General features: G+C 44.5%; 2 protein-coding genes and 1 pseudogene across 3 annotated transcripts; 2 read left to right on the plus strand and 1 right to left on the minus strand.

The window, feature by feature from the left end:
• Positions 1-1,019: 1,019 nt before the first annotated feature.
• LOC123417298 (B1-hordein-like) lies at positions 1,020-2,148 on the plus strand. The gene has a single exon (XM_045106926.1). It carries the CDS (start codon positions 1,092-1,094, stop codon positions 1,983-1,985), a length of 894 nt encoding a protein of 297 aa, XP_044962861.1. The 5' UTR covers positions 1,020-1,091; the 3' UTR covers positions 1,986-2,148.
• Positions 2,149-11,839: 9,691 nt separating this feature from the next.
• On the plus strand, positions 11,840-12,984 carry LOC123415719 (annotated as a pseudogene). Its single transcript, XR_006615925.1, has one exon. The product of XR_006615925.1 is annotated as a B1-hordein-like (transcript).
• Positions 12,985-16,014: 3,030 nt separating this feature from the next.
• Positions 16,015-18,656, minus strand: LOC123453170 (indole-2-monooxygenase-like). Its single transcript, XM_045129943.1, has 3 exons — positions 18,276-18,656; positions 16,814-17,245; positions 16,015-16,682 (listed from the first exon to the last, which is right to left on the minus strand). The coding sequence occupies exons 1-3, from the start codon at positions 18,654-18,656 to the stop codon at positions 16,026-16,028; spliced, it is 1,470 nt and encodes a 489-aa protein (XP_044985878.1). The 3' UTR covers positions 16,015-16,025.
• Positions 18,657-20,836: the final 2,180 nt, after the last annotated feature.

Here is a 20,836-nt window from a genome sequence, read left to right on the forward strand (position 1 = left end):
TACCAAAGTAATAAAAGTGATTGTATGTTCTGCCGACAACCATCATCCATCAACTATCAATTTTGCTATTGTATAGTGCACATTGGAGACAATTGCAAGAAAAGCAAAAGAGGCGATTACAGTAACCAATACAACCTGCTGGACAAATCTAGTCACATATGGATGGGAAATATCAACACCACGGAGATAATAACGAATGAACATATGATTGTCTGTGTAGAGGATATGTGCCTAGATCGGTGGTCACCGTATCCTTTGCAAGTTAGTGACAGGTCCTTTGTACAATCGTAAAGGTCAAGTAATCGGGCAATGACGGTGCGATCGGCGAAATAGCCTTTTCGCGTTTAAAATTTATTTTGGGGAGGGGGGGGGGGGGGAGATTGGCATCTTGGGCCATGTCAAATTACAATAATGTTTTTATATAATTAGAAAATACATTAATTAATCACAAGTAATGTGCTTAATTAGGCCGACCACAAAATGTTTCTATAAAAAAAGATCGATACAAATATATGTTAAGCAATGACCAGCCTTTAAATGTAAAGGGAATTCGATGAGTCATGTTATGATCTATAGGTGTCAGTGCATCTTATCATCTCGGTGAACAATACAAAGCTAGTTTTATAAAAACCAGTCGAGTCGAGAAGAACCGTCCACATGTAAAGCTTTAACAACCCACACATGATTGCAACTTAGTCCTACACAAGTTTTCCATTCTTGTTTCAGGCTAACAACCTATACAAGGTTCCAAAATCATTTGCAAAAGTGATGCTAGGTTGATAATTGTGTGACATGTAAAGTGAATAAGGTGAGTCATGCATACCAAACCTCGGGATTTCTATACTTTGTGTATGATCATATGCACAACTAAAAAGCAACTTTGATTATCAATTCAAAAGTACGCTTGTAGCTTGTGCAACCTAACACAATGTACCAAAAATCCATTTGCAAAACATCCAAACACAATTGTTAAAGCTGATGCAAAGAAAGAAAGAGATGAAGCCTTGGCTACTATAAATAGGCAGGTAGTATAGAGATCATCACAAGCACAAGCATCAAAACCAAGAAACACTAGTTAACACCAATCCACTATGAAGACCTTCCTCATCTTTGCACTCCTCGCCATTGCGGCAACAAGTACGATTGCACAGCAACAACCATTTCCACAACAACCCATCCCACAACAGCCACAACCATACCCACAACAACCACAACCATATCCACAACAACCCTTCCAACCGCAACAACCATTTCCACAACAAACCATCCCACAACAACCACAACAACCACAACCATATCCACAACAACCCTTCCCACCGCAACAAGCATTTCCACAACAACCACCATTTTGGCCACAACAACCATTTCCACAGCAACCACCATTTGGGCTACAACAACCAATTCTATCGCAACAACAACCATGTACACCACAACAAACACCACTCCCACAAGGACAACTGTACCAAACGCTTCTGCAACTACAAATACCCTATGTTCAACCATCTATTTTGCAACAGCTAAACCCATGCAAGGTATTCCTCCAGCAGCAGTGCAGCCCCGTGCGAATGCCACAACTTATTGCTAGGTCGCAAATGTTGCAGCAGAGCAGTTGCCATGTGTTGCAGCAACAATGTTGCCAGCAACTGCCGCAAATCCCCGAACAATTCCGCCATGAGGCAATCCGTGCAATCGTCTACTCTATCTTTCTGCAAGAACAACCCCAACAGTCGGTCCAAGGTGTCTCCCAACCCCAACAACAGTTGCAGCAGGAGCAAGTCGGACAATGTTATTTCCAACAACCTCAACCACAACAACTTGGTCAACCACAACAGGTACCACAGAGTGTTTTCTTGCAGCCACACCAGATAGCTCAGCTTGAGGCGACGACTTCCATTGCGCTGCGTACCCTACCAACGATGTGCAATGTTAATGTGCCATTGTATGACATCATGCCATTCGGCGTTGGCACTAGAGTTGGTGTCTAATGATAAGAAAAGGTCTCTAGAGATATATAGTTGGATCACCGTTGTTTAGTCGATGTAGCGGTGACAAATAAAGTGTCACACAACCTTATGTGTGACCAGCCGAAACTAGTTGTTTAAATTTTGAAATAAAATATAAATAAAGTTCATGACGACTATCTGAAAAGTTTCTCGACAAGTTGAAACTGTATTAATTCCTCCCCGACCTGCCAAACCGAATGACTAACTGAAAAGACAGACACACCATGTATCTACATCGACCCCTTTGCTCAAAATGACATTCTTTTGCTGGACAGCCGAGATTCAGAATCTGCCGTCAAGTTTGTCAGATCCATCCAAGGATGTCGTTCCCATTGTTCGTCATGGCCTCTAACAATAAACAGCCTCTTGAGGACCCTCTCGCACCTGCAAGGATCATTGTAGTTTTGCAAAAAAAAAAATAGCGTGCTCACACTCTCAAAACAACAAGGTACCATTGGTAAAACAAGTCATGGAAGATATCACCATTCAAATGAAATCTATAAGAGCAGAACAAAACACTACCAGAGTACTCATAGCATGTTCATTTAATAGTGGACGACCATCACGCCATCGTATCTGTTGACGGATGGACTCCATTGCCCACAGTTGGCTTCGATTGCACGCGCCGTCTCCATTGGAAACGGCAAGTTAGAGCCACCCAGCCACACCGAGAGCACCTACTACTAGCGATCAACCCGGGCATTTCCTGACTTTCCACAGACAGCACACAAACCGTTCATCCATGACGCCCTCCTCCTCCTCCACCTCGCAGCCGCCGCAGGCGCAAGAACTACTGCCACTAATCTCGTGCAGATTGTGTAGTGAGAAGATGATCTCGTGCAGATCTTGTAGCCAGCTGACGGAAAAGAAGGGAAATCATGATGACGGCGGCCAGCTGAGGCAGCGTTGCATCGGCGGCGAAGGCAGCCAGCAGAGGCTGCAATCCACCAGCATGCATGCGTGGTGTAGAAGCATCAGCGCCTGCGCCTGCGCTTAATCTTGCTAGGATTAATCTAATGCATGTGTGCATGATCTTGCTAGGATTAATCTCATGCATGGTGGAGAAGCATCAGCGCATGCGCTTAATCTGTCCGAAGGCCTCAGATTCACGATTATATACCTGCACTTGTCCCCTGGATCAACCGGGAAATCAATCTTTTGCTTGCCGAAGCGCGGGAGTAGGGCGAATTAGTCGCGTGCACTGGTGATGGCCGCGTCATCCGCGTACGTGCGCGGCGGGTGCGCGAGCCCAGGAGGTGAGGGGAGTGGCGAGTGGGGCGTGTGCACGGTGCAGCGCGTGTGGGCGTGCCCGGCGTATAAAGCCCACCCCTGGCTCTTGTAACCGATGAGGAAGAAAAGCTGAGTTTGTGCTCAGGGAGAAATACAGTGTGCGCCGTTCATGCGGCGGAGGTGTTCGAGCGCCTAGAAATACCCTGTGTTCATCGTCCTTCCATCAGACCTTGTCTCCAGTGATCGCCAGAGTGTGACGGTTCCATTTTTGCACCGACAACGCCTTCACCACGATGTCCTTGCAGCAATGGTGCTTCAGGTAACGCTGTCAGCTTTGGGCATCCCTCAATTATTAGTTCCTCAAGCTGAGGAAATACTATGTGTTCACCATGAGTGTCTTCACCGCATCCCATCTCTGAAAGCTTGTCAACAAATTCATTTCGAGTACCTTTAGCGAAGGAAACGCTGAGCGTACCAATGTATAACCGCCTTCACCACAAGGTCCTTGCAGCAATGGCACTTCAGGTAATGCCACCAACTTTCCACAACTACTAATAACCAACTTCTCAAGCACAGGAAATATTGTTTGTTCTTCTTGCCTCTCTTCTATTTCCCACCATCTCTCAAAACCAAACAAATGTTCTAGCATAAGGACCTTCAGTCTTGGAAAAGTGACGAATGTAGTGCGTCTGAAAAGAAATCGCAATCTTTCACAAAGAAAAACATGGATCTCAACCATGTTTTGCAACATACCCATGCACTGTCCTCCATAGGAATATATTTTCAGAACCTGCAGCCCACCATGAGGTTTGAAATTGTGAGGCACATTGCTGTCGCCAACCTCAGTCCATCTTAATGTCAGTTCACTAAGATCCTTCTTGTTTCCAAGGTTTGCCACTTTTGCTTCTGCTTTTTCAACATTTTGTACTTGACGTAGCTGTAGCTGACCACCAATCTTTAAATCATGCAGCTCTCCAACATCACTGCAATCAGGGCCATGAACTCCTGTTAGGTACTCGGTAGGGATCTCTCAAACAGTAGCTAGATTTCTCAGATTCAACGATTGTCTAGTACAAGCTGCTTATAAGGAAGAAGAAGGAATCGGAGAGAGAGATAGGTGGTTCCACTCGGGCCCACTGGACCTTGGGTTGGGCTTGGTGATGCGCTGCGAGCACTCGTCGTGCCCCGCTGTGCCGCTTGGTGGGACATGTATGTCAGGGATGCCGACATTCCCCTCTCCTTGCGCCAGGCTTGACCCCAAGCCTCAACATGTGGGAATCGAGCTTGGAGCGTCGTCTTGTCCTCCCATGTGTCATCGATGGAGTTGCCTATTGATCGACGGACCTTGACTTGCTCTGTCATGGCATCCGCACTCTTGCGCCAGCGCGTCTGTAAGATCTCAACTGGCACTGCCAAAATGTATGCATCGATGGGTAGGGAAGTAGATACCTCTGTACCTGGAAGGAGCACACGACACAACAATGACACATGGAAGACTGGGTGGACAATAGCGTCACGTGGAAGCTGAATCTTGTATGCCACATCATTGATCTTGGCGATGATCGTGAAGGGCCAAAGTATTTGAAGCATAGCTTGTGATTGACGCAGGTGCCACCGAAGTCTGAATGTAGGGCTGGAGCTTAAGAAGTACGTTGTCGCTCACCTCAAACTGCCACCATGAGCGCTTCTTGTGAGCCTGTGTTTTCATGCATTGACGGGCACGGTTCAAATGCTGTTGCAGCAGGTCTTGGATGACATTGCGCTCCTCGAGCCAGTTTTGCAGGACTGGAACTGAGCACGAAGATGAGCTGGTCAGACCCTAGTGCCTTGGTTCATGGTCGTTGAGGGCTTTGAAGGGTGTCATGCCAATAGCTGAATGATGGGTGGAATTGTACCAAAATTGTTCCTATAAAAGAGCATAGCAATGTTATTGATAAGCACCCAGTGCTAATAAACATACACCAAGCACATTGATTCCAGATTGAGATCTACACTATGCACGTTGCTCCATGTGTACATGTCTTGTGCTTGTTATTTTTCCTATTGAGCTTCGTACTAGTGGTGGTGATGGTGGTGTTTCACGAGGGCAAAGGAGCTTGATTCTTTCCTCACGAGGGCAGCGATGCAACACAAGCCATCCACATGTCACCATACATGCACATCATATATATAGTAGGACTATTCTGATTTTGAGATCAAAACATTATTATAAAAACTCCTCGGGTATGGTGTTTTGGAGCTCGGGCTCCATGAAGGCCTATTTTTAAAAACCCCAAAATTCATCAGAATTCGTATTTTTACATTTCAAAAATTTCAGAAAAAATACGGATATACATGGAGGCATAACACACATGTGTGCAAATGTTTAGGAAAAAATACGCTGAAAGAAGGTATGTGCAAAAAAAAGACAAATTTATGGATTTTTAACACATTGATACTATTCATCCCAAAAGTCCATGAATTTGTTCTTTTTGCACAGGTCGCATCTTAAGGTATTGCATCCTCAATTTTCGCACACATATATATTTCATCCTTGTGTTTTTGTATATTTTTTTTCAATTTTTTCGAAACCGCAAATTTGAATTTTGATTTTTTCAAAAATAAAGGGAATCATGGAGCCCGAGCTCCAAAAGGCATTTCCGAAACTCCTCCCCCTATACAGAGCCGACGAAGTCTTTCCCCAACTCCCAAACACACGGAGAAAAAATCCTCTGCCGCCAAAACTTCACTCCCCCGGAGAAAAAAATGCTTTCCACCTGTGTTGCCGCCCCATGTTTTAAGACCGCTTCTCCAAGTACTCAACACCCGACACATAGGAAAAACATGTGTCCCAAGTCTTTATCGTAACCAAAACTTCTCGCTCTCATTACATGTCTTTGATTGCGTCCGTCATGACTTTCTTCACCACTGGCAATGCATGAAAAATATATACTTAGACATGTCCCATGACACCGGCAAGATTGTGAAGCCTTGCGCCACACCCTCATGAAGCCACTCTGACCGAAGATAAGGGAGCACACGACCAGATAAAATCGATCTAGATATCCAGTGACACCATGGATCAATCATCGGAAATTTTTAAGAGGAATATCGCAACTAGTCGACAAAACGATCAAGATGCCAGCATATAGCAGATCGAAGACTTGGCACTCAAAGATTAGCGGGGCCAATCCACATTTATTCACTCCGAGCAAGCAGCCCCCACGGCACTGACCGACTGGAGAGGAGAAGACGAATCCTCCGACCACGCAGGTCATCCGTTGTTGCGCGAGTGACAGCCACCGCCCGTTGGACTCATATCAAACCAAAGCAGCGGCTGCACCGCCGCCTCTTGAGCACAACTGCAACATCGACAACCGGCCTTCCTGAAGAGCGTCGTGGCCGCGGCCCGTTGGTCCAGATCGGGCCCTGAATCGGGCCCTCTTGTGCTGCCACACGTCATGTTCATGTCCGCATGCTATCAACGCGCGTACGTCACCGTGCATCCCCGCCCAAATGCACCACAAGTGCGTGTCTCCACCGCCCTCCACCTTCGGCGATACAGACTGAGGAAGGCTTGGCTACGGTTAGGAGGAGCCTCCGGAGTCGCTCGAGCAGAGGCGGCCCGGTAGTTCGTGATTCTCGTTCATGTTAGATAGATCACCTGACCGGCTTAATAATCACGAACACGCAACCTGCCTACTAATATGCATGCTTTTCTAGTCCAGCCTTGTGCCAATGAGCATAAGGCAAGGCACAGAACGACCAAGGCACATCACAACTCGGCAAGTGAACGGCAAGGCCTCGACGGATCTAGGGAAGGTGTCTTTGAGAGAGCCATTTCATTGCGCCCAGAAGGCCCACGCCAGAGAAGCTATACTTTGCCAAGTATTATTTTATGACAAGGAGTAAAAATAAGATATAACTTTTTTATTAGATAAGAAGAAAGGTAGTACAAATTTATGACAATTACAACATCCATACCATAGGACACCTGTAAGAGGCCCAACCGACTTATTTACTTTTTCTTCATATGCAGGTGGCAGCGCACTTGCTGTTGCAGTCACTAGTGCACTGCTTACTAGTTAACCGCATGCAGTCTGAGCAAAAAGAACTGCCGGAGCAAGAGGCGTAGCATGAGCTTGTCGCCTCGCCGTCGCAGTCGCAGCTTCCGGTGGAGCAGCCGGCCCTGCACTTGCTGATCGCGGCAGACCGGCAGTCCTCCTCGCAGCTGGGGATGTCGCAGTCCTTGCGGCACTTCGGGGGAACGGAGACTCCGCACAGCTCCGTGCAGTGCGGGCCACACTCGCTGCACCTCATTGCCCGTGCCGGCCCTGATGCTGGGGTCATGGTCGCTCCTAGTTCTTTTTTGCCCAGTGACGGGCATCGCCCCATGGACGGAAGGACCATCACGGCGAGCATGGCGGCCATGGTTGCCGCTCTGAGTGCGAGAACGAGAGTGGGAGCCATATTGGAGAAGAGTGTGCAAAGCTCGACGCAAAGCGTAAATGGTGGTGTGCATATGAAGGAGCATAGCAATGTTATTTATAAGCACCCAGGGAACCTAGCAGGTAGCTCTAAACATACTAGTATATGGATTCATGCCACCAAATTGATTATTACAGGTTGAGATCTACGCCATGCACGTTGCTCCATGTGTACATGTCTTGTGTTGTTATTTTTCCTATTAAGATTCGTACTAGTGGTGGTGGCGGTGGTGGTGTTTCACGAGGGCAAAGGAGCTTGCATCTCCTCTCACGGAGGGCACCGACACAACACAAGCCATGCACATTTCACCATAGATGCACATCTCCGTGTATATATATACACACACACACATATACACATATACACATGTGTGTGTAGACAGATATGCATACACTCGTGCACTCGTGTCGTGTCACGACCACTGGCGCTGAGACAACACATGTTCCACCAGCAAACTCAATGGTTGCTCATAGGGATAGGTGTGCGTGCCTGCGTACATAGAAATGAGTATGTTAATACACGAACACGTCATAGGTACCTAGCAGGTAGCTTTAAACATACTAGCATATGGATTCATGCCACCAAGTTGATTATTACATGTTGAGATGTACGCCATACACGTTGCTCCATGTGTACATGTCTTGTGTTGTTATTTTTCCTATTAAGATTCGTACTAGTGGTGGTGGCGGTGGTGGTGTTTCACGAGGGCAAAGGAGCTTGCATCTCCTCTCACGGAGGGCACCGACACAACACAAGCCATGCACATTTCACCATAGATGCACATCTCCATGTATATACACACACACACACACACATACACATATACACATGTGTGTGTAGACAGATATGCATACACTCGTGCACTCGTGTCGTGTCACGACCACTGGCGCTGAGACAACACATGTTCCACCAGCAAACTCAATGGTTGCTCATAGGGATAGGTGTGCATGCCTGCGTACATAGAAATGAGTATGTTAATACACGAACACGTCATAGGTACCTAGCAGGTAGCTTTAAACATACTAGCATATGGATTCATGCCACCAAGTTGATTATTACATGTTGAGATGTACGCCATACACGTTGCTCCATGTGTACATGTCTTGAGCTTGTCATTTTTCCTATTGAGATTCGTACAAGTGATGGTGGTGAAACATGATGGTGGTGGTGTTTCACGAGGGCACCGACGCAACACAAGCCATGCAAGTGTTGCCATACATGCGCTTCTCCATACATACTTATAAATAGCCAGATATGCATACACTCATGCACTCGTGTCCTGTCACAACAACTGATGCGCACACAACATATGTTCCATCAGCAGACTCAATAATTGAATGGTTAGAGGAATACTGGTATCCTCAGTTTATCAGGTTTTAAATCTTGATGCTCGCATTGTTTCAAGATTTAGTTGAGGATTTACGACGAGGTGTCTACGGCGATTTAGTAAATCTCAGGATGATATGCCGGCTCAGTCTGTCGAAGGTGCTCATAGGGTTACGGTGTACGTGTGTACGTTCATAGACATGAGTGTATGCGTGTTTATATGAGCCCTTGCGCGTGTATTGTATTAAAAAAAAGCTCTCAATTGTTACGGCTATTATTGCTCAAATCTTAATTGTTACCCAGATTTTAATTTGAACTATTTTTTTCATTTTTTAACTATTTTTTCATTTTTTTTAGAAAATGTGGTTAAGACCCCCCGACCTCTGCGTCAATCGATCCATACAGCCATCTTTATTACTTATTCAACAAAGGTCTGACAAGAACATACATCAAACCAACTGAAGCCTCCACTCACACCTACAAAACGCGGTAATGTGGAGTGCTCTCACTCTCCATATCTAAAACCGGTGTCGTCACCGATCCATCCACATAACGTATCAGAACTAATAGTCGGTGCACCAGACCTAAAGCGTACACCATATGCACACGCTTTAGAGGCCGCCATCATCATCGAATCGCTGACCCATCTTCAGGAGAGAAATCCGCATCATCCTTGCCAGTCCGTCCATCAGTCGACGCACCACGGCGCCGAACGGCGCCACCTCCCTGCGCTCGTCCATCCAGATGCGAAGACTCTATAAGATCTGTCGTGCATAACACGTGCCGAACATGCATGACAAAGTGTAGCACCTGTTGGCCAGGCATAACCTGACATCACCACCGAAGCTCCGTGCAGGACGAAGACGCTCCACCTCCTGCCTGTGTCTTCCAGCGTTGCTCCAGAAACGATGCCCCCTAGAGAGGCACGACACCGCAATGCCGCCATCGTCCGATATGGAAAACCAGATCCTAGGGTTTCCCCTGAAGCAGCACGAGTGGATCGACAATAATTACAAGACGAAGTCTTCATCAAGGTAACGACGCAGAAAGCCGCCATCGTCCACTGTCGGCTCGGTTTTCACCGGCAACTACGTCTCCCCGACTCGCAACAGTACTAGATCCTGCGACGAGCCCGGTCACTGGATCCCAAGATCCGCCGTCACCGGTGCCGTCACAAAGACTCACCACCTGGCCCGTCATCCCCGAAGGAGGGGACGCCGCCACCACCATGGTCAAATCCGGGTTAGCCGTCGTCGTCGCCACCGCCAAGACCGGATCCGGGCTGAACGCCGCCGCTACCACCGCCACCGTCCACACCCAGCCCCACCTTCATCTTCTAGCCACGTCCAGCCGACCAACACGCCACGCCCAACCAATCTCCACCCGCGCCGCCACGAGCCGCCGCCGGGAGCTGTTGCGCCGCCGTGCCTTGGATCTGCATGGCGCTGTCGCCGAAGGCGTCGCCCCGCGCCGCACAACATTGAACGAGAAGAAAGAAAATCCCCGCCGCCGACGCGAGGGGGTCGCAATATGCCTTTTCATATCGGGCGGAAAGATAATGGTTTATAAGTGACGTTTGAGCCACTAGGCATGGCATATTCCTCACCTCTTTGGGGCATCTAAACACTCAAACAACGACAAGAATGCTGACTATATCCATTATTCACTACGGGTGAAACCAGACTTTCTCCTGTACTCATCCATGCAGCAACGGTGACATCCCCAGGCTCCTTCAACAGGGCTGGTCGTCATAGCAAAGATCAGGCATGACTAAAGCATATTGTCGCTCATATTTCATAAATATAGGTTTAAATATGTGTTAATTCGAACCATATTTCATAATACATCAAATATTGATGCTAAAAAGTGATTGTAGTACTAAAGTAATAAAAGTGATCTCATGTTTTGCCCAAAACCATCATCCATCTACTATCAATTTTGTTATTGTATAGTGCACATTGCTGACAACTGCAAGAAAAACTAAAGAGGCGATTACAGCGACCAATACAACCTGCTGGACAAATCTAGTCACATATGGATGGAAAATATCAACACCAGGGAGATAATAACGAATGAATTGACAGGTCCTTTGTAATCGGGCCATGACGGTGCGGTCGGCGAAATAGCCTTTTCGCGTTTAAAATTTATTTTGGGGAGGGGGTGGGGATTGGCATCTTGGGCCATGTCAAATTACAATAATGTTTTTATATAATTAGAAAATACATTAATTAATCACAAGTAATGTGCTTAATTAGGCCGACCGCAAAAATGTTTCTATAAAAAAAGATCGATACAAATATATGTTAAGCAATGACCAGCCTTTAAATGTAAAGGGAATTCAATGAGTCATGTTATCTATAGGTGTCAGTTCATCTTATCATCTGGGAGAACAATACAAAGCTAGTTTTATAAAAACCAGTCGAGTCGAGAAGAACCGTCCACATGTAAAGCTTTAACAACCCACACAAGATTGCAACTTAGTCCTACACAAGTTTTCCATTCTTGTTTCAGGCTAACAACCTATACAAGGTTCCAAAATCATTTGCAAAAGTGATGCTAGGTTGATAATTGTGTGACATGTAAAGTGAATAAGGTGAGTCATGCATACCAAACCTCGGGATTTCTATACTTTGTGTATGATCATATGCACAACTAAAAAGCAACTTTGATTATCAATTCAAAAGTACGCTTGTAGCTTGTGCAACCTAACACAATGTACCAAAAATCCATTTGCAAAACATCCAAACACAATTGTTAAAGCTGATGCAAAGAAAGAAAGAGATGAAGCCCTGGCTACTATAAATAGGCATGTAGTATAGAGATCATCACAAACACAAGCATCAAAACCAAGAAACACTAGTTAACACCAATCCACTATGAAGACCTTCCTCATCTTTGCACTCCTCGTCATTGCGGCAACAAGTACGTTTGCACAGCAACAACCATTTCCACAACAACCCTTCCCACAACAGCCACAACCATACCCACAACAACCACAACCATATCCACAACAACCATTCCAACCGCAACAACCATTTCCACAACAAACCATCCCACAACAACCACAACCATACCCACAACAACCACAACCATATCCACAACAACCCTTCCCACCGCAACAAGAATTTCCACAACAACCATCATTTTGGCCACAACAACCATTTCCACAGCAACCACCATTTGGGCTACAACAACCAATTCTATCGCAGCAACAACCATGTACACCACAACAAACACCACTCCCACAAGGACAACTGTATCAAACGCTTCTGCAACTACAAATACCCTATGTTCATCCATCTATTTTGCAACAGCTAAACCCATGCAAGGTATTCCTCCAGCAGCAGTGCAGCCCCGTGCGAATGCCACAACTTATTCCTAGGTTGCAAATGTTGCAGCAGAGCAGTTGCCATGTGTTGCAGCAACAATGTTGCCAGCAACTGCCGCAAATCTCCGAACAATTCCGCCATGAGGCAATCCGTGCAATCGTCTACTCTATCTTTCTGCAAGAACAACCCCAACAGTCGGTCCAAGGTGTATCCCAAACCCAACAACAGTTGCAGCAGGAGCAAGTTGGACAATGTTCTTTCCAACAACCTCAACCACAACAACTTGGTCAACCACAGCAGGTACCACAAAGTGTTTTCTTGCAGCCACACCAGATAGCTCAGCTTGAGGCGACGACTTCCATTGCGCTGCGTACCCTACCAAGGATGTGCAATGTTAATGTGCCATTGTACGACATCATGCCACCCGACTTTTGGCACTAGAGTTGATGTCTAATGATAAGAAAAGGTCTCTAGAAATATATAGTTGGATCACCGTTGTTTAGTCGATGTATATGTCGATGTAGCGGTGACAAATAAAGTGTCACACAATCTTATGTGTGAACGGCCCAAACTAGTTGTTTAAATTCTGAAATAAAATATAAATAAAGTTCATGACGACTACCTGAAAAGTTTCTCAACAAGTTAAAGCTGTATTAATTCCTCCCGGACCTGCCAAACCGAATGACTAACTGAAAAGACAAACACACCATGTATCAAAATGGTGTTCTTTTGCTGGACAGCCAAGATTCAGAATCTGCCGTTAAGTTCGTGAGATCCATCCAAGGATATGGTTCCCATTGTTTGCCATGGCCTCTGACAATAAACAGCCTTTTGAGGACCCTCTCGCACCTCCAAGGATCATCGTCGTTTTGCAAAAAATAAAATATAGCGTGCTCACACTCTGAAAACAACAAGGTACCATTGCTAAAACAAGAAATGAAAGATATCACCATTCAAATGAAATATATAAGAGCACAACAAAACACTACCAGAGACCTCATAGCATGTTCATTTAATAGTGGATGACTATCACGCCATCGTATCTGTTGACGGATCGACTCCACTCCCCACAGTTGGCTTCCGTTGCACGCACCATATCCATTGGAAACGGCAAGTTAGAGCACCTACTACTAGCGATCAACCTGGGCATTTCCTGACTTTCCACACGGAGCACACAAACCGTTCATCCATGACACAAGAACTACTAGTGAGAAGATGATCTTGTGTAGATCTTGTACTCAAGAAGGGGCTGACGGAGAAGAAGGGAAATCATGATGACCGCGGCGACGACAGCCAGCCGAGGCTGCGTTGCATCGGCGGGGAAGGCAGCCAGCAGAGGCTGCAATCCACCGGCATGCATGCGTACCTGGTACATGATCTTGCTAGGATTAATCTCATGCATGGTGGAGAAGCATCAGCGCCTGCGCTTAATCTGTCTGAAGGCATCAGATTCACAATTATATACCTGCACCTGTCCACTGGGTCAACCGGGAAATCCATCTTTTGCTTGCGTCGCCGCAGCTTTCTGGTCAACCGGGATTTCTGTTCTTCCTCAACTGATCGGTGATGCATCGTTCTAATCCGCTAGCCGCTTTTACTATTTTGGGTCAGCAGCTGGTCGGTCGGCCCGAAAGCTGGGTGCCCATCCAGCATCCTTAGCACGGTAGAAATCGCAGTTTCAAACACTGTACCCACCGTTTACGGGAGCCGCTAACAGCGACTGACCCACTTTCGAGCATGTTACGGTCGGGCCCACCTGCCACATACGGTCGTAATGCGCATGTAATGTATACTTGCCTTTACCACCGAACGTATATGCAATTAAATATTTTCCGACACAGATCTCCTTGCTATCATGGACGTCCAGGATATAGGGTTCATTTGGACCGCAATCCCGTAAAAACAGCAAGTTTTCCAAGTCCACAAGATCAAGACAGAATTGCGTCATACGTTAATTGATACATTTTAGCTAAGTTTTCGGCCCCCTTTAATAATAATTTTACCATAACATACAAACATAGAAGAAAACACTAGAGAAAGGGATGCACCAAATAGGAAATTACTTGTAAATGACTATTTTGAAAAAAGATATTCCACAACTGTAGTTTTGGTTCCAGGAGCCAGAAGTTGTCGTGTCAAAGCTAAAATTTTAGCTTACTCTCTCTCTTTCTCTCTCTCACACACACACTATAGTAGATGAAAGTTTGCCGAGTTCCCCATAGAATGAACTCGTAAAGTATTGGAACTCGGGAGAAAACACGATTCACATCCATCATCTATATTACCGTCACTGCATTAGTTATGACTAAATGGTCATTTTCTTATTTATGCTCTTTTTAAATCTTCTTTTGCAAGAAGCTAAAGAATGATACGATAACGTCTCCCAATATATATCGAAACTATCAAGGATGTTTCCTATATCGAAACTATGAAGGATGTCAGCACGAAATGCATCCTTAAGGGACAGTGCTCCAGCTGCCTAAAACATAGAGCATTGCTAACACCAGATGGGTTTCAGTCAAATCACTTATTAAAGAAAACTAGATGAGTAGTGACGAAACCATAAAAAACGACCAGCGGCTCCACATATGTAACATGGGAAATATTGTTATTGGAAAAATCATGTTACACAAGTTAATTAGCAAGCAATGCAATAGAAAAACAACACACAAGAGCACTGCCAAAACACACATGAAGACCACGAATAGTATTGTGTTTTTGTGGGATGGCAACTCAGATTACAGGAATCATATAAGCACACATGAACACGCTACAGAGACACACACAACACCTAAACTGGACAAACATGTTTCTGGCATAACAGGGCGCTCCTGACCCTCTGCTATTGTTTGCATGATGCGACCATTCTCCTGGAAGTTCAAAAGGTCACCGCGGTTCGCAATTTATATACCAGACACATACCCCATAAAATGTTAATCTTACTTTGAGTGACCTAAGAAATTCCAGACAAGAACTTTTGGTTTCAGCTTGTTCCAACCGCACCTCCTTGGCTCTTACATTTTTGTTTTCCTCCAACTTTTGATTTCAGCTTGTTCCAACCGCAATTCAAGAGGAATAACGGGATTTTTGCTCGACTAGGTCATAGAGCCCAAAGGAGAATACTATTACAAGTTGTAATGCCTTCATGTAATGATCTTCAAATTGTAGGAGAAATTATATATATACATGTGTATGTGTGAACGGTCGTGCGAGAAATTCGATGATATGTATATGACCGGTTCTACGAGAAATTCTATTTTTATATACGCATAACGTGTACAATATGTAGTAGCGTAAAATATGTTTGAAATGAAAAGAATTAAATGGAAAACAAAAAATTAAAAGGAAAAATAAACCAGAAACCCCAAAACCCTAAACCTTTAACCAACTGGGACTAAAGGCCCCCAGACCCCCGGCGCGGGCTCGTGCCACGTGGTGGGCATGAACCGGCACTAAGGGGGGGGGGGGTGCTTTAGTCCCCACCCTTTAGTGTCGGTTGCCTTACGAAGTCGGACTATTGCCTGATTCTCCACTAGTGTTTGCATCCTCTTGGAGCAGAGCTTGGAGAATCAAACACAAATTGATTATTTATATTTTTCGACAAAAAGGAAAGGTTTATGTCCGTACTTTATTACACTTCGTATATATTTAAGAGAAGAAGATGATGCTATTATGAAGGTGCAATATCCAATCCATGTAGCTCGCTAGATAACTTGGGAACTAAGAGCAGCTTCTCCCTTCTGCGCACTGTTAGCCCAAACACCTCCGTCATATCAATATCTTTTGGTTCCAACCCTTGGGGCAGCTCCCAGTCAAAATAGTACATAAGTGTCGCCAACATGATCTCTATACTGTCAATCGCAAAGTTAATTCCAGGGCACATCCTTCGTCCTGCCCCAAATGGCAAGAATTGGAAATCATTTCCCATGAAATTTACATGCGCTGCACTACCGTCGTCTAAAAATCTTTCAGGCATGAATTCTTCTGCTTCCTCCCAAGAGCTTGTGTCCCTGCCAATAGCCCAAGCATTGACAAAGATTTGTGTGCCAGTCGGAATTGTGTAACCATCGATGCAACAATCAGCCATTGCAAGATGCGGAGAAAGGAGAGGCGCCACAGGATGTAGCCGTAGCGATTCTTTTATTACTGCTTTCAGGTAGATCATGTTGTTCTGGTTAAGTTTGCTGAATGATCCTTCTCTCCGATGCAAGCTGTTACTCCTCACCTCATCTTGTAACTTCGTCATCATGTGTGGCCTCTTTACAAGTTCAACAAGGGCGAAATCAAGGGTTTGACATGATGTGCTTGTTGCTCCAAAAAATATGTCCTGTGAATATTAACAAGAGAACTGTTAGATCAGCCTAACCAAATCCAATGTATTGTCTCCCCTATGAAATGATGGTGTGCATGACATGTGTAATTATTTTAGAAAATACAACCGGAACCATGGGTGCTTACTGTCAGCATAGCTAAGATGTGCTCTTTGGTTAGATCGTACTCTTGTTGAACAGATAGCAGAACGTCTATAAAATCACCACCCTCTTTGTGATTAGACATCACGTTGTCCTTGTAGTCGTGGTCATCAATCACCTTTTCAAGTAGATCAGCCCATCTGTTCTTCATTCTCTCGGCTTTTGCACAAACAAACCACTTCAGGACGCAAACCTTAGCCAGGACAGGGAAGTACTCCTCAAGGATGAATCCTCCTAGCAGTTGTGTGCTATCATTGATCAGATCCTGGAACAGCTTGTTCCGCCCTTCTTTTCGGAAGAACTTGCCTGATATGGCACGACAGGTAATGTCATTTGTGAATGAGCTTAGCAGCTCACTCATGTCCACCGTTGAACCTGTTGCGACCGCCTCATTGATCTTGGCCATGGCAATGCTCACCTATCATTCATATATGTGAGGACATCAGGGCTAGCTAATTTATCACAGCTATTCGCCGCTACAAAATGAAATTTATTCTTTCTCGAGGTCTGTTTTAAACGTTATCGAAAGTAAGATATGCATAACAACTATTGCTAGAATAGATAACCGAGACCCGAGAAACTTTTAGAAACTATATAGTGACCGATTATTCCCCAACCTGTATAGAACACAGCCCGCAGCCTACTTCTCTAGTTCTAGTATACTAGTTAAAAATGGCGTGAAGTTCCCTTTTCGAGCCAGGCACAACACTTCATCAAAGCACATGTAACATTCTCGGCCCCTCTCCCATTTTCATGTTCTCCCTCATTTTTCTGGTTTTTTCACCTGTTTTACTTGAAAACCATGTTTTATTGATTATTATGTTTCTTTAGTAAGCAAATATGTTCTTATCAAATAAAAACCTAAATTTTACTTAGGTATGTAAATCACATGAAGGATTTAATATATATTTATTTACACAACCAATATCGGCATGTAAATTACGTGAAGGCCATCTTGTGAACCCTAGCCTTCGTTTGGCCAGAGCCGTCCCCTCTTGAGAGTTGCACCGATTCGGTCTATTGTTATGAAGAAGCATTAGGGGTCCCCTGCATGCCTGCCAAATCTTCACTAACTATTTTCTCTGAGATACTCCCTCGAGCTCAAAATAAATGTCTCAAATTTGTATTAATTTTAGTACAAAGTTACACTAAGTTTAAGTCAATTATTTTGGGACGGAGGGAATACAACTGTACCACCACCTAGCCTACAGGACAATCACGCGCCCGATGATCCTGTTGAGCAACTGAGTACATTAACTTTTTTGTATGGCGCAGTCAAGTCGTCTATTGAATACCATATATCCGGCATAAATGACCAAATTAGCTCATGAATATTTTTCATCCTTGTGTAAACACGGGATGTCTCCCGCGAAAAAAAAGAGATGGGATGCAATTTAAAGTTTTAAACAACAGGAAAACTAGAGGTGAATATGTCCATATTAAATTACCTCCTCCTCACAGGCGCTGCGGAACGACTGCACCTTTTTGACACTCAGAAGGTGGGTGGTGACGAGCTTCCTTGTTTGCCGCCAGTACTCACCGTATGGGGCGAAACCAACGTCCAACATGCCGTACATCATGATATGGGCGACAACAGAGTGTGGCCGCGATGCGAAGACGTGGTCATGCGTGCGAAGCACCGCCTCAGCAGCACGGGGTGACGACACGATGAGAGTAGGCACGGCGCCGAGCTGGAGGAGCATGAGGTCAGGGCCGTGCTTTCTGGCAAGATCACGGAGGCAAACGTGCGGTTGGGAACCGACAAGGTGCAGATGGCCGATGATGGGCAACGCAAAGGGTGAAGGTGGGAGGCGATTTATCTGCTGCATGTTTGCTTTCTTTGCGGCGAACCTAGTTAACGAGTAGTGTACAAGTACGAGCAGAAAGAGGTAGAAGAGCAAGAGAAACCATTCTCGTGGAGACGCCCCTTGCAGGACTTGGTGCACAAAGTCTTTCATGATGTTTGTACGCCAGTTCCTTAGGAGTTGAGCTGTGAAAGAGACTAACTAATGCTTGTGAATCGCAAGGGAAGTATCTATTTTATACTACAAATATAGGGCTGCGCTACTTGTATTCAACTTGGTGTGCTCATACACGGCAGCAAAAAACCTTCAAATTCCAAAGTAAAGAAAAATTATCGTCGACCCAATGAAAAAGTTTCTATCCTATGCACCAAATCACACCGCTTTTTCTATAGTAATTAAGATACACGACATCTCATTTCGTATGATTTTCTTAAGTGTTATTCTTAGGATAGAAATATCTTAGGAATTGGAGAATCATAGAAAATTTGATGACATATGTCTCAATTACTATTAAAAAAGAGATGACATTTAATTCATGGACTTGACTAACTACCGATTGATCGGTGCTTAGTAACAAATCCGAACGACAGCATACATGCGAGGGGAGCAGCGCTTGTAAGCGTGATGCTCTAGCGGCAGGGACTGCATTTTTAAACATGGATACATATACCAATAAAAGTTTTGATGCACCCAAATATTTCTTTAAAATGTTGTGTAGTGCAAATCATCAGTTCCAGTAAAAAACCATTTTCACGTAAAACAAATCCTAGTCCCATGTTGATATGTTTTGACGACTTTTGTAGGTCAAAAGTTGCAACGTCTCATATACATAAACTATCACTGTGTTTAGAATAAGGTTACCGGGGTATATTTCATCTTTTTTTTTTTTTGCATGAGTCAATTTTGCCATGATATTTGCAACTAACTTATCAAGTCTAGAATACCACTGCCTACCATCAATGTCCTGCCTGAGCAGCATGGTGATGTCCTTGTGCCGACATGGCATGACCAACTTATAAAAACCTAACTTTGATGTGTTTGTATTTGAAAGATATTTTTCATAATATAATTTTTATGACATATAGTTTATATTTTACTGGTCAAATTCATTGTTAACTCAGAATAAAAGAAGGACTCGAAAATCCGAACGGAGGGAGAATACTAAATAAACGCAGCATGACACTGCGGAAGTTTTACCCCACTGAATAAACGCAGCAGGACATAAAAATACCGTTCTGTAAAGAGGACACAATTGTCCTTTTTTTTGTGGAACCTCCTCCAAGTGGGTACAGTAAATACGTGAAGTACAAAGGCGTCACAGCATGACAAGTCCATTAATTAACATGGTGCCGGTTTTAGATATGTGAAGTGAGAGCACTCCACATTATCGAGTCTGTAGGTGTAAATGATGGCTTCGGGTGGTGTGATGTATATTTTTGTCAGACCATCGTGGAATAATTAATAAAATGGCTGTATGCATCGATTGATGCAGAAGCCGGGGATTGAACCTCCTTTTCTAAAATAAAAAAATGCACGTGATAACATTAGGGTGCACCAGATTCCATGCGATGCAGTATTTGGTGATTAGTTGAATGCAGCACTTACACGGCACATAAGGTCTGAAATTGATGGATCAACGATCTTAACTGTAGATCGTTATGGTTGAGTTTTCTTCTGAAAGTTAGCAGTTAAATTGTTATGGTTCCAAGGAAGAAGAAACTGATGATTGTTCAGTTTATTGCTCTGAACCCATGGAAATGACCGAAGAATTTTGCTATTTTGATTTCGCTAGTCCTTGGGAACAGCATAGCGACGGATAACTCCGAAAAGACGAGGGAGGCGTGTTGAGAGTGGCACACATTCAGCTCCCTCGAATACTTGTAGTCATCACTAGATGGTTATGTTCTATCATGACACAAGATGAATAGATCAAAGTTTTACCCAAAAAACAGAGAACTTGAAAGAAATGATATAAAACACAATTGAACCCAAAAAACAAATTACTTGAAAGAATGGCAGTGACATATATGGTTCTATCGTACCAAATGTGATGTAAATGTACAGAAGGCCAGAACCAGCCACAAGCTTAGCCTATATTACCTCTCCATCTCGCTCGCAGAAACAAAATCCAGTACATATGGTCGTGTTTCACAAAGCGTGTATCACAATTCACCAGGAAAAACCATATTTCCTGCGCAAGTTCC

This window comes from Hordeum vulgare, chromosome 1H, assembly GCF_904849725.1.
Source record: "Hordeum vulgare subsp. vulgare chromosome 1H, MorexV3_pseudomolecules_assembly, whole genome shotgun sequence".
Classification (NCBI taxonomy): Eukaryota; Viridiplantae; Streptophyta; class Magnoliopsida; order Poales; family Poaceae; genus Hordeum; species Hordeum vulgare.